This window comes from Belonocnema kinseyi, chromosome 7 (genome assembly GCF_010883055.1).
Source record: "Belonocnema kinseyi isolate 2016_QV_RU_SX_M_011 chromosome 7, B_treatae_v1, whole genome shotgun sequence".
Taxonomy (NCBI): Eukaryota; Metazoa; Arthropoda; class Insecta; order Hymenoptera; family Cynipidae; genus Belonocnema; species Belonocnema kinseyi.
Genome location: NC_046663.1, coordinates 23,779,026 through 23,806,850, shown reverse-complemented (window position 1 = coordinate 23,806,850; position 27,825 = coordinate 23,779,026). Strand labels below are relative to the sequence as shown.

Genomic DNA, 27,825 nt, shown 5'->3' with positions numbered 1-27,825 from the left:
AAATAAAAATAATTGTATATTTATCAAATTTTTAAAATAAATTTGATAGTTTCTTAATAAATTTCCTAATTGCAATTGAAATCTTTCGCAGATTTAGATAATGCGATACGAAGTATTTGAATTAATAAATTCTTTGGAATATGTAATAGAAAATTAACGCAATTATGGGATTTCAAAGATTTTTAACCATTTTTCAAAACTTTAAGGATAAGAAGCATATCACAGGATTTTTATGGAGTTTTTACAACTTTAAAATATTTAACGGTATTTTTGAGGATTAGATAATTTTAAAAAATTTAATATGGAATTTCACAGATCTTTAACCATTTTTTAAAAAGTCAAGGGATTCGAAGCATATCACAGGATTTCTAGGAAGTTTTTGCGACTTAAAAATATTTAACGGTATTTTTTTATTCTAGAATTTTTGAAAATTTTAACAAAGTTTATAAATTTCAGGGAATATTTTTACACTTCGTTCAAATTTTCGAAAATTTATCATGGAATTTCACAGATTTTTAACCATTTTTTTTAATTTCAGGGATTCCAAGCATAACACAGCATTTCTAGAGAGTTTTTGACTCTTAAAAATATTTAACGATATTTTTTAGGATTAAAATTTTTTAGAAAATTTCAACTAAGACGAAAAACGTTAGGAAATATTTGTAAACTTAGTTGAAATTTTCGATAATTTATTATGGGTATTTGAAAAAATGCAAACAAAAATAATTTGCCCCAGAAACAATCAAAACACAATTTGCACTTTTATAGTTATTCTGAGACCACTTAAAACAAACTTATGTTGTTGGTATTTAAAAAGTAAATATTCCTTTATCTTTATCCTTAATTGTACGTTTAAATATTTTAAAAGGTCATAGGTCAGGTGTGAATTTTCAGGTCATTTGAAGGTCATTTAAACTTAAAAAAGGTCATGCTTGGTTTAACCAGACAGCTCTGTATTTCCTCAGGTCAAGGTCATTCTTGGAGTAACTTTCAACGAGAAACACAATTATGACCTTAATTTGACCTTGAACTTGAACTTCAACGTAGTTTCTAGGTTAACTTTGTGTTTTTAAAGAGGAACTTCTCTTTTTTATATCGGAAATTGAAAGAATGGGGAGTTTTACATTTAAATATGTACTTAGGTCATAGGTCAGGTGTGATGTGGCAGGTCTGCTAAGGGTTATTTAAACACCTATGAACTATGACCTTATTACATGTTTATAGTTACAATTTTAGACTCTTTTGATGGCTTATATCGAAAATAGGATTTCTCATTTAAAACACAAAATGACTTTCAAATAACCTTGAAGATGTATTTAAATGTCAAATTTAAGGTAACCATTCGATTTAAAAAATGACTTAAATTGAACTCTAGTTTTCGTAGCAGAAATTAAACAATAATTATGTTTACAAAACCATTCTAAGATTGTTCAAAATTAAGCAATTTACAGATTTTAACATTAAAAATTCAGCTATTTTAATTCGATCAATTTAGAAGTGAGAAGTTACAAAGTGTTTTTTGAAACTTAGTGATTGTTTGCTACTAATAAAAGAAATTGGGGATTATTCAATACATCATAACTCTAAAACTCTAGAAGATGGCGGATTTTTAAAAAATTTTCTTGTAATTTCGTCTTCTTTCTTTTTTTTTTGTTGGACATTTTTCTGTAAAATGCAATGGGCATTGTCCTTCAGCGCAAAAGCAACTTTTTTAATTGTTTAAAAAACAACCGGCTTGCCTATTTATCTGATGCTGAATTCAGCATGAGATTGGAAATCTGAAAGACTTGGCTTCGTATGCCAGCGTATCAACTAATAAAATATCATTACCATATCTGAGTAACCAAATACTTGACTCAAGTAACCATTTTTTCAGTGGTCTTAGTTGAAAATTAACGTATTTTTTAAAACAATTTCTTTGTGCAAAGTTAAAATTGCTCCTTGAAAATTTATCTTATTAATTAAAAACTAAACTAATATTTTCTTAAAAAGTAAAGTCTTTGGTTGAAAATTCATCTATTTTTTTTAAATTCGTCTTTTTCAAAAAACTAATATACATGGCTGGAAGCTTAACTATTTTTTTAAAAATTCATGCAATTTTTTAAATTCGTCTGTTCGTGAAGAAATAAATATACTTGGTCGAAAATTTAATTGCTTTGATGAATAATCATTTTATTTTGATGAAAAATTTAAGCTTTGTTAAAATTATTAATAATAAACTAAATTTGCTTGGAGTATTTGAGTCTTTTGGTAAAATCTACTTTACAATTCATTAAAAAATTCTTTAGTGAAGAGATAACAATTTCATTTTCGACAAAGTGTGGGTTAATTGGTTTTGCTGTAACATCCATCAAACGATAGCAATTTTAGACTCCGGTATCAGTTTATTCTTTTCTATTCTTTTTCTTCTATATTTTCTATTTTGGGGAAATTACTTGTCGAAAAATAATCGCCAGCTAAATCACAGACATGGTTAAGCACGATTTTGGCTGAATTTAAAATTAATTAATAACTAATAATTAATAATTCGAGTCGAGATATTTCCTCATTAACTGGTAAGAAAGCATCGCGAAACGAGGCACAGAATGAAATTTCGAACGCCATTCTGTACCGATTAAAGTTTTTTTTGTGGAATAAATAAAGGATTAGATTCTTCAGAAAATTGTGAAAGTAGATTTTTTACTTTTACAACCCACAAAATGTTGATATTTTTATTTTATTTTTTATCCTCTGGAAAAAATTTTTCTTATACTTCTCGTCTCTTTTATTTACTGCACAAAGGCATAGTACATATAAAAAAATTATTAACTTACATATTTAATTGTTAATAAAAAATTCAATTAGAATTATAATTGAAGATTAAATGTTATTTGTTCATTTTATAAACAAACGATATAAATGAATGCACATTTTTGGGGTTTTAAAACGAAAAGAAATATTTTTTCTTCTGACCTTGCTGAAACTATATTGTCAATGATGTTTTTTAAAAAAATTGAAACTTTACAATCATTGTTTATTTTATAATTAAATTATATAGAAAAATGCAAATTTTGGGCGTTTTAAGGGGGAAAAATAATTTTTGTTTTGACCTTGCTCAAATTTTATCGCCAATGATGTTTTCTGAGAAAATGTTTGCCACCGATTATTATTTTTTATTTAATAAACAATTGATATAAACAAATGCACATTTTGGATGATATAGGGCTAAACAGAACATTTTTTCTTTTCACATTGTTTTAATTATATTGGCAATAATTTTTGCTAAAAGACTTTGTATTTAATTTGTTAATAAATTTCACGAATTCCATTCTAACACATAATTTTGTCAAAGAACATGATCAAAAATATAATTTTAACTACACTAGATGCAAGGACAGTTTTTTTACCTGTAGTCGCCTGAAATGTACATTTGTTTACCTGACTTATTTTTAAAGTAAACAAATAGTAAGGCATAAGAAATTTCTTTTAGACAATTCATTGTCAAAATGGCTTTAAAATAATAAAAGAAAAACGATTTCTTTCGTGGCGAAATTTGTACAGGATTTTTTCTCTTAAAAACACCGAAAATGTACGTATGTTTGTATAAATTGTTTATAAAATAAACAAATATTATTAAGCGGCCAAAATTTTTTGAGGAAACGTTATTTTTTTTAGAGCTGATACAATTTTAAAGAAAGTTGTCGAGTCGGATTTTTAATTTAGTTTTTCAATTCTTTATAAATAAATAAAACTGACGAAAAAAATTACTTATCGACGGAAAAATTCGATTTTTTTAATGCCAGTTTTTTAAAATTGGAACTTCATGATAATGATAGCAACATCCATCACTATTTGATCTTTTTTTTTAAATTTAATAAACAAATTCATTATTCGTGCATCTATTGACGAAAAATTCATTTTTTGCTCGATGTCAGTTCCTTTAATTGAAAGCTGCATGTTAAATTAAGCAACATTCATAATAAGTTCATGAAGTTTTTGATTTTGTAAACAAATTTAATAAAAAATTTATTACATTGGCATCTGTCGACAGAAAAACTCATTTTTTTTAAATTTCAGTCCTTTTAATTGGGAACCTTACGATAATTTCAGTAACGTTCATAATTGGTTAATCAATTTTATTGTTTTCTGAAAAAATTTAATTAAAAAATTTTAAAAATTAAATATTCAAAAATTTAATTAAATAGGAATAATTTCTATAACATATGAGAGAATCTTTCTTGAGACTCGTGATTTGTTTAACCAGAAACATAAAATTAATCAACAAATTGTGAATGTTACTGAAATTATCATAAAATTTATGAACTTATTATGAATGTTGCGATTTAAAAAACAAATGACAAAAAAAAACGAATTTTTTTAACAAAAAATGCCTGAATAATGCATTTGTTTATTGAATTTGTTTATAATAGAATTTTTTTCCATTAAAATATTGTTTCCATTCAAATTTCTTGCAACGTAACTTTAAAAAACGTTAGATTATTGAAAATGATATAAAACACATTTTCAACAAATAATTTGTTAATAAAAACTATTTTGTTTATTGTATCTTGATGAAATATCTTTATTTAATGTAAATCTATTAAACATCAGCGATTATAACAATTTCTTTATCATTGACGAACACCGGGAATGTCAAATAGAAAAAATTGCCATGTTTTTCCTCATATTTATTTATTTATCAAAAAATCGAAAAACTAAAATAAAACTCAAGCTCGACGAATTTCTTTTAAATTTTATCAGCTTTACAGAAAACATCTAAATCGGTCTACAGGTTCATAGGAACTCGTATTTTGAACCAAAAAATGTACTTTTTCCTCACTGTTCCCCACAGATGTCGCTTTCCTAACTATGCAAGTGCCAATATGTCACTGGACCAACTGTGCACGTACACAGATGTCACCTGCCCCACTCTGCCCGTGGACGTCCTTACGTAAAGGCGTATACGAGGGAGGACATTCATATATACATATGATAAATTTTTAACAGATAAAATTATGAAAACCTAATGAATTCAAGGTTTTTAGAGCACTCAGGGAATGCATGGTGTTTAAAGAATTAAAGGAATTCAAAGAATTGGGAGAATGCAAGGAATTAAGGGAATTCAAGGCATTTCATGAATTCAATAAATTTAATGTATTCGTGAAAATCGACAAATTAAAGGAATATAATGAAGTCAGGGAATTTAAAGGAATTCAGAGAACTCAAGGTTTTCCGAGAAATCAATGAATTAAGGGAATTCAAAGAATTTAGAATACTCGTGTTCAGAGAACTCAAGGGTATCAGACAATTCAAGGAATTGAGAGAATTTAAAGAATTGAGAGATTTCAAGAAATTGAGAGACTTCAAGGAATGCAGCGAATTTAGAGAATTCAATGAAGTTGCAGCATTTAAGGAATTCATATAATGTAAGGAATTCTAAGGGAGAATGTGACAAGTCCACATATTTCAAGTCTTCCTTAGAAATATAGAGACTATGGAAAAATGGGAATGTCTTCCCCGGGCATCACTTCCCCAGTAAAATATTGAAATTTAGAGACTGTTAAAAATGGGCATGTCTTCCCCGGGCATCGCTTCCCCAGTGAAATTTAGAAATATAGAGACTACGAAAAAATGAGAATGTCTTGTCCGGGCATCATTTCCCCAGTGAAATTTAGAAATATAGAGACTGTGACAAAAATGGGCATGTCTTCTCCGGGCACCACTTCCCCAGTGAAATTTAGAAATATAGAGACTGTGACAAAAATGGGCATGTCTTCTCCGGGCACCACTTCCCCAGTGAAATTTAGAAATATAGAGACTATAGAAAAATGGGAATGTCTTCCCCGGACATCACTTCCCCAGTAAAATAATAAAATCTAGAGACTATGGCGAAAATGGGCTATTCTTCCCCGGGCATCACTTCCCCAGTAAAATATTGAAATTTAAAGACTATGGCAGAAAAGGGCATCTCTTCCACGAGCACCACTTCCCAATTGAAGTTTTAAAATTGTCAGAGGGTGACAAAAATGGGCAAGCCTTTCCTGGGCATCACCTCTCCAGTGAAATTTAAAAATATAGAGACCATGGCAAAAATGGGCATGTCTTCTCCGAGCACCACTTCCCCAGTGAAATTTGGAAATATAGAGTCTATGGAAAAATGGGAATGTCTTCCCCGGGCATCGTTTCCCCATTGAAATATTCAAATCGTCGGACTGTGGCAAAAATGGGCATATCTTTCCCGGGCATCACTTCCTCAGTGAAATTTAGAAATATAGAGAATATGGCAAAAATGAACACGTCTTCTAAAGGCATCAATCCACCAGTGAAATTTGGAAATATAGAGACTATGGCAAAAATGGGCATGTCTTGCACGGGCAGCACTTCCCCAGTAAAATATTGAAATTTAGAGACTGTTAAAAATGGGCATGTCTTCCCCTAAAATGGGCATGTCTTCCCCGGGAATCGCTTCCCTAGTGAAATTTAGAAATATAGAGACTACGAAAAAATGGGAATGTCTTTTCCGGGCATCATTTCCCCAGTGAAATTTAGAAATATAGAAACTGTGACAAAAATGGGCATGTCTTCTCCGGGCACCACTTCCCCAGTGAAATTTAGAAATATAGAGACTACGAAAAAATGGGAATGTCTTATCCGGGCATCATTTCCCCATTGAAATATTCAAATCGTCGGACTGTGGCAAAAATGGGCATATCTTTCCCGGGCATCACTTCCTCAGTGAAATTTAGAAATATAGAGAATATGGCAAAAATGAACACGTCTTCTAAAGGCATCAATCCACCAGTGAAATTTGGAAATATAGAGACTATGGCAAAAATGGGCATGTCTTGCACGGGCAGCACTTCCCTAGTGAAATTTAGAAATATAGAGACTGCTTGGAAAACTGTTCACTTTGAAATTCGGACGTGCACAGATGGACTTCTGTGGCATTAGACGTGCACAGATTTTCAACGCTTTGTTTAATATTATTCTTCATTCTTAAAATTTAATTGAAAATTGAAAATTAAATTTCGAATTTGAGCAATCTGACTGTAAAAGTTCTATAAATCCACGATGATTCTTATCATTTAAATTAAATTTTAGTTTTGCAGATGACTTTTTGTCGGGCGTTTTTTTTTTATTAGTCGAAAATCCTCAATAATAATAATATTATGTTAAATTCAAAAAATTTGAAGCTTAAATTGCAACATTATTTTCACTCTGGAACAGATATTTTTTTAATTCTTGAAAACTTTTAAAAACATAATTATCATTGTTTATCAAACGATGCGAGAAATTATGAGTACATAATAAAATCGTATCATTTCACATGGCCTAATTTTTGGGAACGATCATAAATTGGTGACTCTTAATTAGATGGGATGGGGTATCATACAAATAATATCACATACAATTACAAGAGGGTGGAAACATGTTCTTTGAGCCAATAGCGTGATGTCTTCTATTATTAATAATTTTTTTATGCACAGAATTACTTAAGTATACAAAGCAGAGGCAAATGTACAGCAGTTATATTCAATTTGTAACTAATTTTCCTGTGTAAAACTTAGGTGATTTCAACCATTTTATATTATTAACGAGAAACAAGAACCCAAAAAGAAAAAATTGCCTATTTTCGTCATATTTGTTTATTTATAAAAAATTAAAATAATATTTTAAAAATTAGACTTGAAAACTATCTTAGTAAGTTTATCAGCTTTTTGTCGATTTTTTTTGTACAAATCGGTCCATATTTGTTGATTGTACGATTTTTTGAACCAAAAAAGTCATTTTTCTTCCCTCTTTGCTACTGTTGATACTATTTTGAATTTCTCAAATGAGTTCAAGGTCTGTCATTTCTTCCTTAAAATTTTACAAACATTTTTCACCGGATCTACCTGTTGTTTATAATTCTTGAAAATTTTTGAAAGCATGATTATCATTGTTTAAAAAATTACACCAGGAAATCCGTGTGATACATAATAAGAATGTATCATTCCATGCGGCCTAATTCTCCCCGTTTTTAGGATGAATAGTCAAAATCTGAAAAATTTTATTGTCAAAGAGCTGGAAACTGGAATGGATTATTTATCCATCCCTTCTTTTTTTGTAAGAGCAGAGAGTATAAATTCAAAATGAATGCCCTTCTTTTTGCAGTTTTAGAAAAAAGTTTTAATTAGCGATTTCTTTTTGTAAAATGAAAATACTTCACGTGATTTGCGCTTTAAGCGCATTTTTGTCTACAGTAATTTGTGCACACAATCAACCCGAGTAAGTGCTAATACTTTTAATATTCATCAATATTTTACAATTTTAATTTATTAATTAAATTTCTCGGTCGAAAAATATATTTTATTACAGTATTATTGTTTTATTTACAGGGTCGCGACAAAATGCCAATTTCGAAATTCCCTTAATTCCTCTGTTTTTTATCTGACCAATTTTTAATTTTCCTCAATTGTTGTACATTTTTCTTTCGGGTATAAATAATATTAAATGTGGGAGATTAATAATTTTAATTTGAAACAGTTTTTGTCTTTAAATTTATTTTTTACACTTTTAGAGACAACAGCAATACAAAATTTGGAAAAGCTTACAAAATTATTTTTTCTTACTAAGAACGAAAATATTATATTTTCTATAAATAAATATCCATTTTTTTAAATAATTATATTTTTCAATCAAGGAGATCAATTTTCTACCAACCTAGATGGTTTTTTAACAAAATAAATTAAGTTTCTATTAAAAAATATAAATTTAAATTTAAAATGGGTTATAAAAAACAATTCTTTAAGTTAATAGTTACATTGTCAAACAATGAGATCAATTTTTTAGTGAGCCCAATATTTTCATAGGATGCATGTATTTTTAAACAAAAATTGAGTACCTAGATTTTTTTACAAAAATTAATCTTCAATAACACAAAGAATTATCAAGAAAATACTTAATTTTTCAACCATAAAAATTAGTTGTAAAACCAATCGTTCAATTTTCAATAATTATTATTAATTTTTTACCAAAGAAGACAAAACCAGAAAAATGGTCAAGCAATAAAATTTTCAAATATACTAGTGTAATCCCCAACACAATAGATTATGCTGGAAGCCAAAAATAGAAATTTTGATTAAAACAGTGGATTTATACAAGGCGTTGATCTTTTAAGCCAAAAGGAGGATTCTTCTAAAAAAATAGATAGGTTTTCAATACGAGAGTATAAACTATTAATGAAAAAATTAACTTTTAACAGAAGATTTTATTGTGAAGTAAACAAAAAATATCTGCAAAATCTGTGGAATTTCAATAAAAAGCATGGAGTTTGAAATAAAAAATAGGAGTTTTGAACAAAGTTAATAATTTTTTAACTGGAACATACAACTTACACAGACAAATTAGAACAGTTACATTTTTAGATAAAAACATAAATTTTCGTTCAAAAAATAGAATTTTTAACTAAACTTATTTTTATTGAAAAAAAAGAAACATTAAATTTTAACTAAAGTAAATACACTCTCCACCAATAATAAAATAGTTAAATTTGTATTTAATAAAAATATTAATTTTCAGCAGAAATTTCTTTTTTTTTTTAATTATTTGATTTTGCACACAAACAATAAACTTTCAATTAAAAAGATGCATTTTCATCCCAGAAGATTAATTCACTAAAAAAGAACATTTATTTTTAAGGACATATTTGAATTTTAATTCGAAAAAATTTCAATTCATATATTTTTTTTACAAAATAGCTGAATCCTCAAGCACAATTGATCACTATTCATTCAAATAGTAAATTAAAAAAAAACTGAGTTTCAAACAAAAAATATAATGATAAAATTATCCGTTAGCAAGATAAATTGTTAATAAAAATAATTTTGAAAGCAAATAGTTAAATTTCCAAGCCAAGAAACAAATTTTCAACCTAAAACCAATATTCAACCTACATGATCAAGTTTCTAAAGAAAAAAGAAACAATTTTCATAAAATAATGCATTTATAACCGAATAGTTCAATCTTTGACAGAAAAATAGATTTTTTAAACAAAAATCAAAGATTTAATTTGCAAACAAATGAAGAAAATGAGTTTCAACACAAAAATGTAAATTTTTAATTTCAACCAAATTAAAAAAGTTCACTTTTAAGTTCAAACACTAATTGTCAACGAAAAACGTAAATAAATTATTAAACAAACAAATGCTCTGTCAACTAAAAGAAAATGAGTTTTCGAAGAAAAATTAGGATTTACATTTATCAATATGAATTCTAAATAAAGGAAATTAATTTTCTCCGAGAGAAGATGAATTATCAAACATTATTGACAAAGTGCATGAATTTTAGAACAAATAATTTAATTTGAACAAAGAGGATAGATTTTTAAGAAAAATAAATAAAACAGATAAATTGTCTGTTAAAAAAATCAATATTTGAATTTAAAGTAATTAAGTTTATTCATAAAATCATTTAACCCGTAAGCAGCAATATTTAACATCAGAATTCCATTAAAAATGGTTAAATGTTCATGAAAAATGTTGCTTCTTAACAAAAGAATTAAATAGTTAAATATTCAGCCAAACCAACTTTCAGCTTTAAAACAAAATTTTTCTTGAAAAAATAGTTAAATTTCACAGCTGAGAAATCGATCTTCAACCAAAACGATAAAGTTTCAACCAACAACATTAATTTTTTACCGAAAAATATGAATTTTTTAACAAAATAGTTTAATTTTGTATAAAGATAGTTAAATTCTCCACAAAATATTCAAACTTTCAAACAAATATAATTTTTGTGAACGACTTTTCAGAATTTCCTGCCCCTGTAGCTACCACTCAGTGGGCACAAAATTTAGCGACGTCTTAACGACATCGTTACGACACCTTTACGACAACTTTACGACATCATATTTCCATGTCGTTTTGACGTCTTTGCGATATCGTAAAGACATCGTCAGATAATACAACTCATTTACGATATCGTAAAGATACCTTAACGAAATGGACATAGGACGCCGTAAAGCTGTCGTACGGATGCCGTAAAGATGTCGTAAAAATGTCGTAAAGATGTCGTAAAGATGTCGTAAAGATGTCGTAAAGATGTCGTAACGATGTCGTAAAGACGTCGCAAAATTTTGTGCCCAATGGGCATGCATTTAAAATTCTCCTACACCAGATTTGCACAATTAAAAGAGATTATATCCCTCAGGCCTGAAGAAGTTGTCGATAGAAGCGGAGCAACAGATGGTCTTATGTTTCATAACAATCAACTCTACTTCATAGACAGTTGGACAGGTGAAGTCTGTTCCTATCACGTAGACAATGGACATCTATTTTGCGCGACTACAGGTATTTAAACTATTTTTATTTTTTCTCTCTTTTTGGGAATTATTTTCAATCGTGAGAATGATCTATGTTTTCCTAGTCCTGGACAGAAATAGTGGGACAATAAAAATATCCATTGACAAATTGGATTTCACAAGACAATTATCACCTGCTTTAATAATTTTTTTTTAATGAAAGCTAATAAGATTTTTTATCAAACTGTCATCTCCGATTTAAAAATTTTTGTTCGTTACTTTCTTTAATAACTAAAGTAAAAAGATTTAAACTTTTGAAGTATACCGGTTTTGAAAAAACGCTTTGATTCAATCAAAAATATCTAGAAAACTGAAAACAACTATCCAAAAAAGATGTCAAATAGCGATGCAATTTTTAGCAACTTTATTGAATCTGTTATAAACAAATAAGTAAATGAAAATAAAAATAAAAAATTTATTGACGAAAAGAGTTTTTTAATTCAATTAATAAAATATAATAAATAATTCAAAATTTTCAACAACAAAATTAAGCAACTAACAAAAAATTGATTTTTCAACCTAGATAATTAGTTTTCTATTCAATAAGATAAATCTTTAAAAAAAAGGAATCTTTAACCAAAAAGTCGATTTTGCAACTAAGTAGATAATTTTTGAACAAAAAAGACAGTGTTAACAAAACATATCAATTTTTATTCAGCTAGAAGAATATTGAACTAAAAAAATAAAGATTCAACTTAGAAATGAATTGTGCAATTTTCAGTAAAAAAAATTAAATTTTCAACCAACTAAATTGAATGTTGAACTAGGAACATAAATTTTCTGAAAAAAAGACAAATAATTTTCTATAAAAAATATTAATTTCCGACAAAATGTTTACATTTTCGGTTGAAAAAATTGATTTACAATTTTAGAAAACGATATCTGTTACACAATAATTAAATACCTAAACAAAATAGAGTACGTTTCAACGAAACAGTTGAAATTCGATAAAAAAGGTCAAATTATTAATTGAAAAGATTCATTTTCAATAAAAAAGGAAGAATTTTTAATAATTGAGTAAATTTTTCAACCAACAAAAATTAATTTTTAAGCAAAAGATTAATTGTAAATAAACCAATAAATTTAAAAAAACTTAAAATCAAATATTTCGTTAGATCTTCCGATTTCGCTTTTCCAAATCGAATGACGTAATTTTCGAATGACCCTCAAATCATTAAATTTTGCACAAAAAATGTAGTAACTAAATTTTCAGTAGAAACAATTAATTTCTAACCCTAATAGATAAATTCTTAACAAACTAGTTGAATCTTTAGCTTAAACAGAATAACTTTCCAACCAAAAAGAAAAAAAAATTTCAAGGCAAAAAGACGAATTTTTTAACAAAGAAATCAGATTTCAAAACAAAGATATGAATTTTTAACGAAAAAGTTGTTTTCTAATGAAATCAATTATTTTTAAAGCCGAAAAGCGAATTTTCTGAAAATAATCGAATTTCGACAACAAATTATGAATTTTGAACAAAAAAGCATTAATTTTAAATAAAATACATTAATGTTCAACTAAAAAATATATGGAAAGAAAACATTAAATAATTACTCTTTTGGTTTAAAAAATTATTTTCTATGCAAAATAACGAATTTTCAATAATTTAAGGAATTTTTTACCAGAATGATGAATTATTAACCTACAAAATTAACTTTTAACCAAAAATTTAATTTTCTAATAAAATGCATGCACTTTTAATTAAAGGCAATAAATTTTTAATCAAAATGGCATAGTTAACTTTTAACAACAAAAAACTTTATCAAAATAGTTGAAATGTAAACCAAATCATTCATGAACTTTTTTTTAAAGCTAATAAGATTTCGCATCGAACTGTCATGGCCGATTTTTAAAGTTTATTTTTATTTTTATTTAATAACAAAAAAGAAAACTATATTTTGACTTTTGAAGTACACCGGTTTTTTAAAAATGCTTTGATTCAATAAAAAATATCTAGAAAGCAGAAAGCAACTATCCTAAAAATTTGTCAAATAGCAACGTAAATGTTGAAAAATTTATGGAATTTGTTATAAACGAATAAGTAAATGAAAGTAGTTTCGTGAGCATTGGCGGCAATTCGTCACTTGATTTGCACTAAATTTGAATAATTTATGGGCGAAAAGAGTTTTTTTATATAAACTAACAAAAGATAATAAATAATTTTTTACTTTAAAAGCAATTTTTATAAACAAATTTTTATATCAGATATTTTTTATTAGGTAAATATAGTTTTTCCTATGAAATCGATCATATATTACCTGGAAATAAAACGATTTTGCCGTTTTTGAAATCAGTTTGATGACAGCAAACAATTTATTATTGTAAAAAAATTTTTTCAAACAAAGTTTTATCATTCTTATTTATTTAAAAAATAAAATACCGCTTTTTTCGTAGGATTAAAAGTTAGTTATTTAGCAATGATTTTTTGCTATAAAACGGTAACATTTGGTATTTTTTAAAACAAACTTAAATAACAAATACATTATCTGGCTATTTGTGAGCATTTAAACTTGTTTTTTTGTGAACAATTTTAAAGATTTTAAAGGAACAAGTTTAAAGAACTTAACTGAAAAACCCTTTTTGTCCATAAACTGTTCAAATTTTGTGAAAATCTAGTAACAAATCGGCGCCAATGTCCACGAAACCATTTACATTCACTTATTTGTTTATAACAACTTCAATACATTTTTTACCATTTGCATTGCTATTGGACAACTTATTTCCATAATTTTTCTTAGTTTTCTATGTATTTTTTATTAAAGCAAAGAATTTTTTAAAACCTAGTGTACTTCAAAAGGCACATTTTTTTCATTTTCTTTATTAAAAAAAAAATAATTCTTTAAATCAGCTATTGCAGTTCCATGCGAAATTTAATTAGGTTTTATTTGAAAAAAAACTTAAAATCAAATAATAATTTTCTTCTAAAAATTACTTTTTCCACGTTTTTTTTACCCGCTGTTTCTTAAAAAAATTAACTTAACAAATAGGCTACATTATTGACTCTTCGTTTTCAAAGTAAATTTTTGCGTTTACATTACTTTCTTTCATCGAAAAAATAATACTAGAAAAAATAATAATTTTCCTAAGATTATGTCCATAATGATGTTAAATGGTGGACAATTATCATCTGATATTTTATATTAATTTTATAAATAAATTACACAAAAAACTTACAACTTGGGCACTTACAATTTGAAAAAAATCTTTTTTTTCGGCAATTTCATCTTTAGAAAATTTCCGCATTAAACTTCGAAGAGATTTATGTAGCCTGATTTTGGATTTTTTGTTTGTTTAAACATTTATGTTAATTAAAAAAGAAAAAAATTACATTTTTTGTTTATGTTTGTGATTGTTTGCATCAGCATTCGCAGGCTTTATGCACGATGGGAGTTGGAATTTTAAAAAATTATGACATTGTCAAGTTAATCGTTATAAACAAATTAAGTTAACAAATAATCTACACTAGACATTCTTCATTTGCAAAAAAAATTTTTGCTTTAAAATGACTTGCTGTCGTTGCAGAAATAATACTTGATCATAAAAAATTTGTCATCCGATGTTTTTTATTAATTTTATCAACAAACACAAAAAACAAATTTCTAGTGTGGACATTTAAATGTAGAAAAAGTCGTTTTTTTTTCTCAATTTCCCTCAAATCATGTCGCCAGTGATGTTTAATAATAAAAAATTATCGACCAAAATTTGAAGCATCATTAGACATTAAACATCACTGGCGACATCATTTACAAAAATTAGGAAGGAAGATTTCTTTCTCCGTTTAAATGTCCAGGCTAGCCATTTGTTTATACAATGTGTTTACAAAATTGATAAAAAATATCAAATGATGATTTTCTATCATTATACATCACTGTCGATACAATTTCGTAAAAATTAAGAGAAAAAATGATTTTTTTTCTGCTTGTAAATATCCACAATAAGCATTTGTTTATATAATGTGTTTATAAAATTAATACAAAATGTCACATGACAAATGCGTATGATACATTTTTTTTTTATGGAAGCAAGTAATTTTAATGTAAAAATGTACTTTCTGGTATGGTAGCCATAGAAAAAAATGTTTTACCTCACTGTGCATGTCCGTCCATCCGTCCGTCCATCCGTGCATTTACCAAGGCGGATGGATTTGCGTACAAGAAAATTAATTTTCTACCACAAAAGTTTAATTCTCGAGCAAAAAATATTATTTTTTATAAATAAGTTAAATTTTCAGTTGAACAAACTAATTTTTAATTTTACACAACGAAATTTTATGCAAAATAGTTAAATCCTTAAACCAAACAGATTGAAAATTCAACCGAATAGTTAAAATTTAATAAGAAAATAAATTATATTTAATAAAAAGGAATAGATTGCAGTTCCGCTATACAAACTATTTCGGGGGTGGACATTTCAATCGAAAAAAAACTAAAGCACTCACATTGGAAATGTTAGATTTTAAACTTGCTAAATTAAAGTTTTAAAGTTTTTAATTTCAAAATTTTTGTAATTGAATGCCCAATAATTTAAATGAACGTTTTTAAAAACCAAACAACTTTAAATGAAATACAGGTGAACTGAAAAATTAAAAATGTTTAGAAATTATAGAATTCCAAGATTTAGATTCAATTTTTCAAATCTATAAATCTATGTTACCAGATGCAATGCTCTAAATTTAAAAAATCAATCAATGAAATTTAGAATTTTTTAAATTTTATTATTTTCAGAAATTTTCAGCTGGGAACATTGTAAATTTAATAACTAAAAATTTTTAACTGAACATTTCGTAAGCTCGAATTTAAATTATTTTTATTTAAAATAGTTCAAGCATGCTTGGAAAGCTTAAATATTTTATTTCCTAATCTTAGTAAAACTACAAGTTGTTTGAACTTTAGTTTCAATTTTAAAATTATTTTTGAAATTCTTCCAGAAATATTGAATATTTTAATAAATGAGAAATGTTAACTAACACATTTTTTTTTTAATTTTCAACTTTAAACGCATCTAATTTTTAATTCTTAAAGTCTTCAATTGTGTTTTTTGCGTTTCCACACATTCTTAATGCTTAAAAAAAATTAGCATTCTCAAGATTAAAAATAAAACTCTTTTTTGGGTAAGCAAACTTCACAAATAATATTTTTTTATTTTCAATGTTATTTTTCATGAATAGAGCAAAACCTAAACATTCCAAATATGACCCAAAAATAAAAAATAAAATAAAACGTTTTTTTAAAACAATTTTTAGGAATTTCTTTCTTCATTATCATACAAATGATTTATAATGGCCGATTTTCAAACTGTCCATGACTTCATAAATGATTTTTAATTGTTTAAGTAAATGTAACTTATTTAAAAAATTCTTTATTTACAAAAATATAAAAAATAATCGTATTTTTTGATTGAAATGTAATAGTTGGTCATTGTTCAGAGTATTAACATTTTTTAAAGTTATTTAATCAATTAGAAGATTTTGATAAATTTCTTTTGTTTTCCACAAATCTCTATTAGTTTCAAAAATGTTATTTTCTCAAGCATTTATTCTGAAAACTTTGGAAAAATAAAATAAAATAAATACAATTATGTTTCTGAATTACAGTGTATGTTAACAATAAAATAATGATTTTTCATTTGCTTAAACAAATATAATTTGTTTAGAAAATTACTTTTCTGAAAATATTTTTGAAATCGTATTTTCTCAATTAAAAATAATATTCAATGATTTTAAATAGTTTTTAATTCTGATAAAATCTTTATTTTATTGTTCATACAATTAATTGTTGTTTTTTCCAAATTATTTTTAATTGAGTATGGATTGTTCACACATTTTTGCCGAAATAATAAATAAATCGTAATAGAAAATATTTCAAGTCTCCAATATTAATTATTTTTATGATTATGATAACAGGAATTCCTAAAAATTAAGAATAATAACTAAAATTCTTGTGTTTTTATTTTTTTTTCTCTTCCATCCCGAAAAAGTTTCGGAGGTTTCAGTAAAACCCTGGAGCATAAATCCGATTATTAGAAAATCCAGTTCAATGCCAGTTTTTTCAATTGCTAACTTTATTAGAATTTTAGAAACATTCATAATAAGTTGATACATTTTACGAATTTTTAAAAAATATTTAATTAACAAATGCATTAATCAGGCATTTTGCTACATAAAAATTCGTTTTTTTTTTTCTATAGAAACTTTTTTAATTAGGGCATCAAAAAAAATTTGTGCATCGGCAGATCGCCGCGAATAATGCATATTGAATTTGTTTTTAAAAATATATAAAATTTATCGAACAATTATAAATTTTCCTAAAATCATGAAGAAATTCCCCACTAAAAAGACTGACATCGAAAAAATTAATTGTTCCGTCCACAGATGCCCAATTAATGCATTGATTTGTTAAATTTGTTTTTACAAATTATAAAATTTACCAAATCATCATGAATGTTGCTGAATTTATTAAGAAGATCTAAATTAGAAATCTAAAATGAAAAAAAAAAGATTTTTTCTGTAGACAAATGCCTGATTAATATAATTGTTAAAAAAATCATAAAATTGATTTAAAAAATTATAAATTCATTAATTCAACAATTCATTAATTGAAACAATGCTTTTTACGATTTTCCGCCATTTTAGGCTTTTTAAAGTCAAGTTAAAGGAAGTTTGGATAAATTATAATTAATGATTAATAATTTATTATAATTGTATTTTAATTTATAAAATATTACTATAAAAAATTATAATTTGAAAAAAGAATTTGCACTAAAATGTTTGCAGTGTCAACTAAAGTAATTTATTTTTAACAAAAAAAAGGAATTTACAAACCACGGAGATTTTTTAGAAATAAAAAATATTAAATTTGTAACAAAATGCATGAATTTTCGACGAAACAAAAAATGTAGTCAAAAGTACTTTTTGTGGACAAAAGTCTGTCTACAATCAAATTTTCAATAGATTTAAACTTTTTTTTTAAATGACCGCAAGGCTTTCGGGTATATCAAGTCGGTGCGAGAATTTCGATTTGGGCAACCCGAAATTTTTTTATTTAACAACAAAATAAACAATATCTTTATCCTGAGTTTTTAGATTGTAGATTCCTTTTTAATATCTGCGAATTGACTCAAAAGGAGCCTGAGCCAATGTAATTACTATCTAGCAATAGTTTTCAGTGGGTTAGAGTAGGAAAAAAATTGTTATAAGGTTTTAAACAAATTAATTAACAAAAGCCATTTTTTGTAGTTTTCAATTACCACAAAAATCACAATGAATGGGCTTCATTTTTTGCAGTAATCACCAAAAAAGTCTTGCCAATGACTCCTTGCTGTCATTTTTTTTCAAATTAAGAGAAACTGGTTATAACTTAAACAATAGTTATAAACAAATTCACATTTTCAACATTATACCACGAATTGGGCCGATTTTTTCGCAGAACCCAATAAAAATGTATCGTTAGGGACGCCTAGGAGTAATTTTGTTAAAATTGATCAAAACGGATAAGAAAAAATCATTTAAACAACAATTCTAAAAAATGTTCTTGAAAATGATCTAAAAAATAACTTGTTTGTCAAATTAACAAGAACTGTTTATTATTTCAATAACATATATTTATAAATGCCCATTTTGACCATTTTTCTGTCAAATGTATTAATTTTCTTTGCGGAATTAGCAAAAAATGGCTTGCCAATTATTCCTTCTTATCATATTTTTCTAATCAGGAAAAAATTTTTATTATCTACCCAATATTTAGAAACAAATTCACAACTCAGCCTGCAAAAAAATTATCATTGAAAAATGATCGAACGGTGAATTTGTTTATTAATATTGTTTAAACAATAAACAATAATAAAATATTTGTTTTAAAATATTAAAAAATAAATTTGATCAAAATTTAATATAAAAAAAGCTAATGAAGAAAAGCTATAAGTTACTATCTAAATAATGCGGCCAAGCAGCAAGTATTTTAAACTAATCATAATGAGGCATACATTCCTCTCATATTCTATATCAAAAGTTGGGATGAAAATACTGATTAGTTTGTTGTTGAATAAAAAATTTTCTTTTAGTCAAATCGAAATTCTTGCACCCACTCGATATACCAGAAAGCCTCAAGTTCGTTAAAAAAAATTTTAAATCCATTGGAAATTGCGTTGAAGACAGACTTTTGTTCACAAAAAGTGCTTTGGCTACACTGTGAAGCGATTAAAAATTTGTGAAGCAAAAATAAATTTAAAAAAATTGAAAAGGTAAGTTCTTAGTACAAAAATTATTAGTCATGAAAGATGAAGTTTAGCAAGGGAGTGAAATCAAAGGTGGAAGTGTGGGGAGTTCTTTGCGTCTGATTAGGCTACGAAACCCCCTTTCTTAGGCCTAAAGCACCTACTTCCATAAATTTTTAATGATAATTTTTTCCATAGGACTCGGTCACATAACTTTTGTTGTTCCTATTCAAGACGAGCCGCAAAAATACTTGATATCTTATCATCTCAATAATAAGAAGGTCATTGGAGTACTCAACTGGAATTCTTACGAGACTAATCGAGCTGCTCGAGTGAACATATATGGGAACATCTACGGAAATATCCGAGAAAACACAATTGCTGGTGGAACGGTGGACCCACATGGTGTACTATGGTTTTGTAAGAACAATCTTCTTAACTTGAGTTTACATTTTACGTTATATATTATGGAAAAAAGCCTGAAAAATGCGATGTAGCGAAAATAGATTACCTCGATTATGCCCGATCACCATGAATTAAATTTATACAGGGTGAAAACGCTGTGGCTTACATGCGCAGAGAACTTAAATGCTACTTAATTTGAGCAACAGCAAGGGAGAAGTCACTCTACAGGGGCATTTTCAAATTTCGCGCCTTTAAAGTTGCATTCGTACAAGCTATTTGGTGAACTCCGTGTATCTTCGGATCAAGTTTATCATAGGTTTCATAGTTGCATTAAAAACTTCAAATGAACAAAAGTTTTAAAAATATAGGTAATGCTAAGTAGTAATTGAAAATAATAAAAGTGTTTAATTAATAATGAAGTGAGACATGTGGACTGAGAAGGAAACGTAAATTTTTTTTCTGTGCTAACAAATTTATGGAGTGGCTGCTAAGTATTAATGACATACCTTTTTTAGGCAGAAAGTAAGCTTTAGATACAATTCACTCCTCGCACAGTGGAAGCGCTGACTATCTACATTTAAGAGTATTTGTCACTCAACAGCTCATCAATAAATTTGATGCAAAAAAAATTGCGTTCCCTTTATAGTCCACCTGTCTCACTTTATTATTAATTAAATACTTTTACTATTTGTAATTATTGCTTAACCTAACCTATATTTTTTTGACACTTGTAACCATTTGAGTTTTAAAACGCAACCGTGGAACCTCTGATACAATTGATCCGAAGGTGCACGGAGTTGACAGAATTACTGATCCGAATACGAATTTAAATTTGCGAAATTTCGCAATGCCCCTGTAGAATGGCTCCTGCCTTGCTGTCGTGAATATGGGGTAGCATTTAGGTTTTCTGTACATGTAAGCCCTAGTGTGTGTCCCTTGTATAAATATTTACTCAGGATTATTCAAGGTAGCACCAGTAAGCATATACTTAGACTAAAATACTTCTGAATTAATGAAATATTGATTAAATTTAAAAAAAAATGATGAACCTCGGCTGAAGACTGTATACTACACTGCCATAATGTATTATCAGAAGTTTTAGATTTAAAGAACCAAAATATTCATTCAAAGCCCCCCCCCCCCTCGTAGTGTACGTTATTTTAATTTTCCAGAAATGTTTTGCGAATTATGCAAGTTCATTTTTTAAATTCCCTAACTTTTCCTTGACTAATTTTGACTTTTCCTTGATCATTAAACGTCTTTGAATCTTGTACAAAATAATTAAATTTTTATCATATCAGTTGAATTGGAAACCTCAAAAAATCTATTCCTAACAACAAATTTCATAGTTTATATTTCAATCCAAAAAGATGGAATTCATTAGATACAACAAAATTCTAAAAGCAAGGACGAATTTTTAAAAAATAATAATTTTTCTCGCAATTAATAAATAAAAGTTTATCTCAATTGTATAAACTTGAAGGCAACGGACGGATTTTGCATACAAAAATTCATTTTCGAAAGCAACACATGACTTTTGGGCAAAAATATTAATTCTACAGGAAACTGATGCATTATTACCCAACCGCATGAAAATTCAAACCGAGACAATTTTTTTTTTTACTAAAAAAGAAGATTTTTTAACTGAAAAATATCAAGCTTTAAAAAATGGAAAAGTTACATTTTTAGTTGAAAAATTAATTTGAAAACAAAAAAAGGCTTTTCGACTAAACACTCAAATTTTCAAGCAGAGACACACGCTTTCAAACAAAAATTAAATTTTGAAGAATTTAGTTCGACTTTTACTTAAGTAGTGAAATCATGAATGAAGAAGATTAATTTTTAACAAAAGTTAAACTTTCAACCAAAGAGATGAATTTTGAAATAAAATTAATAATTTTTGAGAACGAAAAAGTAATTTCTTAACAAAGTGAATGAACAAAATCCTTGAAAAAATAGGTAAATACTAAAATAAATAAGGAGAATTTTTAAACAAAAATGTGTTTTTTTTTTGAAAATGATAATTCTACTTAAACAGAGGTCTTTTTAAATCTAAAAGATAATATTTGTAAAAATATTTAAATTCTCTGTTAAAAAAGATTTCAATCGACTTTTCACGATTAGAATATGAATTTTAAAACAACAGAGAAGATTCCACGAAAAAAATTGAATTTTTATTCCAAGAAGACGAATTTGAAAAAAAAACATTTTTGAACAAACTTGTTGAATTCTCTACCAAATAGTCGCATTCATATCGAGAAAAGATGAAATTTCTATTAAACCAGATGAATTTTCATATAAAATTTTTTCTTGTTATAGTTGAATTTTTTTCAAAAGAGATTCCAGTTGACTTCTCAAGATCAAAACATGAATTTATTAACAAAAAATAAACTTATACAAAAACAAAGAATTTACAGCCTAAAATACTGATTATTTTATAACCAAAATTGATAAAAAATATAACAATTTAGTTAAACTCTCTATCAAGTAGTTTATAATTTATACCGAAATATGATTTTTAAACAAACAGTAAATTGAATATGGAATATTTAAATTTTCAACAAAACTGTGGAATTTTCAACTAAAAAGTATTTCTTTTTAACAAAAGCGTTTAATGGCCAACCTATAATTTGAATTTTTGTCCAATAAAAAATCAATTTCTCTTAAAATAGCCGAATTATTAATTTTTCAAAATTTTTAAAAGAGTTGTATTTTCACCCAGAATAGATTATAGTTTTTTATTCAACACTAAATTATTCAATTTTAACCAAAAGTCTGCCTTGTTTCATACAACTCAATTTGAACAAAAAGTATGGATTTTCAACAAAATTGTTGAATTTTCTATCAAATAGTTGCATTTCTATTGAAGAAAGACGTAATTTCTGCTAAAGCAGGTGAAATTTAAACAAAAAGATGAAATTCAAAAAAAAAATTTTAATTTTCAACTGAAAAATTGAATTTTTATTCAAGAAAGATAAGATTCTTAATTTGGTAAGATTGAAACATATTTTGAAATTTCGAGTTATTTAAAAACATTTCCAGAAACATAAAACGGTTTAAATATATAAGAGCTATTTACAATAAAAGATTGAAGATTTTTTTAGTGTATCCAATAGTTCTTGATTTTTTCCAAAGTTCCAATTATCCCAAAAACCTTTTGAAAATATTCAATTTTTTCCCAATGTTTTGTAAAATTCCATAAAATAAAAAAAATTTAAAACCTTCTGTATTCTTTTCTGAAACGTCTGAAATATTCAAAAATCTGCTAAAATTGTTTAAAAAATTTTATGAAGATTATATTTAAATAAATCTAAAAACAAACTGATAATACTTATTTCCTTGTTCTTAATTCTTGGAATTTTATTTTAACATGGATCTATGATTACGATTTGAAAAATAATTTTCGATTAATTCGAGTGTTGCTAAATATAAAAATATATTCATTAATGATCTTTAGAGTGATTATATAAATGTTAAAATATTTAAGCTTTGTCATAAGGTCTATTTGATGAAAAAAATATCAAATTTAAGTGTTCGTAATTCATTTGTATTCTATAACAATATTTTATAATCTATCATATTTCTTGTTTTTAATATAAAGATACAATAATTATATTTATTTTATAGTGGCATTAAATTATAAAACGGAAATAATTCGCATAATTATTTCTATTCCTTAAATTTAAAAGAGCCAACAATAAATAATAAATTAATAATTAATAATTAATTAAGTTCTTTGCCTTACTTTTAATTCTATTAATAACTCATAAATTATTGATAATTAACTAGGTTCAGCAGTTCTATATTTTAAAAATCAAAACATTTGTGGAAATTTAATAATTCTTTATTTTATAATTCAGTCTCAAAATCGGTGAATTTTAGTTACGGATATTTTCAAATACTTAATTTTAATTTTTTCTCGATTAAAAATACTGACTCCACGCTATGAAGAAAATATAATGTAAAAGGATTTTTCATATTTATTTTGTATTTTTCATGCCATAAAATCATCTACAGGATCAATTAATTTAGATTTTAGGTTAGTACCGCAGGAACCGCCCGTAGCGCTTAGGCATGACTAGTGGCACTTTGTAGTACTGTATTGTATTTATTTTTTTATAAAATCAAATAGATATTTTTATGAATTCGAATGCATAGATTTTAAACAAATTTATTGTTATATAAAAGCCAATTTTTTGTTTCAATGTAGCAAATTGTACTAAACAAATTATTTGTTTCAGGCTATGAGAAAAATATTTTTTCATTTCTTAAAATTAAATAAACCTTTTTTTATTAAAGCAAAAGATTTGTTTAATTCAATTATATGAATTCGATTAAATCTTGCTGTCGGATTCAAACGATTTTTGAGTGTACTAGTTCGGATAACCGTATAGTCCAGATGATTAACAGAGTTGTTTCTCCTCGTTTAATTATTATTTTTGAAATTTTATATTATATTCCAGGGACGATGGAAACTAATGTCAATCCCAACTTTGGAAATTTGTATTCTTTCAATCCAAATTTGCTTCCTGAACTAGTTAAAAAATATGACCTTCCTCATAATAGTATGAGCAATGGAATAGTGTGGCACCTGAACAATCCAACCATATTCTATTACATCGATGTTGGGTATCAGAGAATCCTATCTTTCACTTATAATAAGGCACTTGGAACAATTTATCGTAAGTTCTCCATACAAAATTTCTCTTTCAGGTCAAAAATTCTTTACTGCAAGTCGAAAAAAAATTATTTATAAAAATTTCCTATACTAAAATCTAAATTTTAATTTGTTACATTTTAATGTTTCCAGCTCATATTGAAAATTATCTGTTTCCGGAAAAAATTATAATTCTTTGCAAAATTTCTTATCTACACTTTAAATTTAAAAAAATTCAAAACACCTCTAAAACACCTCTAGAACACTTATACAACACAAGGTGTGGTTTCAAACATGGTATTGGAATGACGAAATTACAATAATGTATTGTAAGTGTTGTAAATCGGTTAATCGTAAAGTAACCGAATTTATGAAATTCGTGGAATTCGCGGAATTTATGAAATTCGCGGAATTCTTAGAATTTACGAAATTCGCGGAATTCTTGGAATTCATAAAATTCATGGAATTCAAGAATTAATAAAAATTTACGGAATTCGTCAAATTTATAGAGCTACGGAATACGCGGAATTTGTATATTTCTCGGAATCCAAGAAATTTACGGTATTTACTCCTCACACTACTCCCATCCCCAGTGAGTTATTGAGTTTCTGGTGGTTCGGAACCCACCTTAAGCTATAGGTCCCACATCGTGTACTTGACTGCAAACCAGTCCGTCAATGATGGGGTGAGAACCAGGCTTTGTTTATTATTTCGGGGTAGACTGCTCTCATCAGATCACTTTATTGCATTATAAAAATGTGTCCGTGACTGATGATATATACCGGGACAAAATTTTCAACATAGAAATGTTTTTTATACTGACGAAATATAATTTTATAATTAAAATTCGCAACATTCAAGGATTATACAGAATTGATGGAATTCCAGGAATTAATAGAATTCTGGAAATTATATGGATTGGTGAAATTTACGTAATTCCTTGAATTGATGGAATTCACGATTTTACGGAATCCAATAAATTCACAGAATTCAAGAAAATTCACTGAAATTACAAAATTTAAACAATTAACAGAATTCGTGAATGCCGTGAATTCATGAAATTCTATAAATTCCATGAATTCCATGAACTCCACGAAGTCCTTGAATTCCGTGAAAAAAATTTAGTTTATAAATATTTTGCTGCAAGTTTTGTTATTTTTCTATAAATTTAATTTGTTTTTTTTTTCAATGTTGTTTTTATGATTTAAACCAAGAATACGCATTCTAGCATAAAGCGGTTTCAAGCTTTATATTTGACATTAGCACAAGTAACTATAGTGTCAAATAACAGCCAAACTAGCACTTTTGAAATAAAGAATGAAAAAAATTTTTTTTATATATTTATTGCATTACTGACATTTAAATAATAATTTCGAATACGAAAACCTTAGCTTCTCTTTATATATTTTAACCAAGCTGCAAATTTGACTTTGGGTGCAAAATGTTTCTCCTTATATAACAATTTAATAAAATTTTCACTAAGCTCGGGTAGCAAATGAAAAATGTTTTTGGTTCAAAATTCAACTACGTAGTTAGAAGTATTTTCTGAAAATCTATTTTTTATTATGCCTTTAGCTTTTCAGTTTAGGAATTTCTAGTTTTATTAAAAAATTAACAATGTTGTTAACATTCTTTTTTAAATGACATTGTAATTATTGCACTGTCTTTTTGTGGTAGAAAATTAGTCTTTTTGGTTAAAAATTCATTTACGTTAGTTGAAAAAATGTCTTTTATTATTTGAAATTACTTTTTAACTGGAAATATATCAATTACATATTTGATTAAACATCAATCTTCATCAGCAGAGAATTAAACTAGTTCGCAAAAATTTATTTTTCTATGTGAAGATGTATCATTTTAGTTACAGGTTGATTTTCTAAATTAAAAAATCGATACATTTGGTCAAAAACTCCTCTTTTTAAGTTAGAAATTAAATTATTTTGGTAGAAAAAGCACGTTTTCATATATAATGAGTTCAAGTTTATAGTTTCTTGAAAAATGAGTTTTTACGAATTTTGGATGCAATTTTTTTCATTACCGATTTGAAAAATCGTTCTTGTTTGAAAATTCAACTCACATGTTGCGTACGATATTTTTTGAAACAATGGATGATTTAAGGAATTTCTCGAAATAGAGTCATAATTTGAGGCCATTTATTTATGGTAACTTTATAGATAAATATGGTAACTTACCATAAATTACCCAAAATTGAGTTTGAAACATTTTGATAAATTTCCGAAAGTTTATGACCTTTCTTGATAAATTATGGTGAACTTACATGTAATTTGTGGTAACTCACCATAATTACTTAAAATTCACTTTAATACGTTTATGAATTTCTGGAAATTTATTGAAACTTTCGTTAATTTATGGTAATTTTACATGTAAATATAGTAACTTATCATTAATCATCCAAATTTCAATTTTAAGCATTTTTGTAAATTTCCGGAGGTTTATGAAATTGTTGGTAATTTATGAGAATTTTTCGTAATTTTTGGTAATTTTAAAAGTAATTTATGTGTTTCCACAATAAATTGTCCCAAATCTTAACTTAAGAATGTCTATAAATTACCGGAAATTTATCGAAATTTTCGGTCATTTCTATTAATTTTACATGTATGTATGGTCACATAACATAAGATACCCCAAAATATAATTTTAAACTTTTTCATTAATTTCTAGAAATTTATAAGATTTTCTCGTAATGTATGCTAATTTTACAGGTAGTGAATGGTTTTTACCATAAATTGCCCAAAATTTAATTTAAAAATATCTATAAATATCCAGAAATTTATCAAAATTTTCGGTTAATCCTAGGCATTTTACAGGTAGCAATCGCAACTTACCATAAATTGCCCAAAATTCAATTTTTAACATTTTTTTTTAAATTTCAGGAAATTTATTATATTTTTTGTTAATTTATTGTAATTTGGAAGGTGATTTATGGTAACCTATTATAAATTATCCAAAGTTCGAATTTGAAAATTTCAATAAAATTCCAGACATTTTCGGTAATTTATGGTAGTTTTAAATGATAATATAATAATTTATTGTAAATTATCCAAAATTGAATCTTAAACTTTTTTACGAGTTTCTGATTTATAAAATTGTTTCGTAATTTTGTAGCAATATTACAGGTAATTTATGAAAACAAAATATAAATTGGCCAAACATCAATTTTAAAATTTTCATACATTTACGGAAATTTATGGCCATCTTCGGTTATTTA

General features: G+C 26.4%; 1 protein-coding gene across 1 annotated transcript; it reads left to right on the top strand.

The window, feature by feature from the left end:
* The first annotated feature begins 11,104 nt into the window (after positions 1–11,104).
* Positions 11,105–27,342, top strand: LOC117176363. The gene is made up of 4 exons (XM_033366605.1): positions 11,105–11,309; positions 19,733–19,954; positions 24,403–24,621; positions 27,320–27,342. The coding sequence occupies exons 1-4, from the start codon at positions 11,105–11,107 to the stop codon at positions 27,340–27,342; spliced, it is 669 nt and encodes a 222-aa protein (XP_033222496.1).
* Positions 27,343–27,825: the final 483 nt, after the last annotated feature.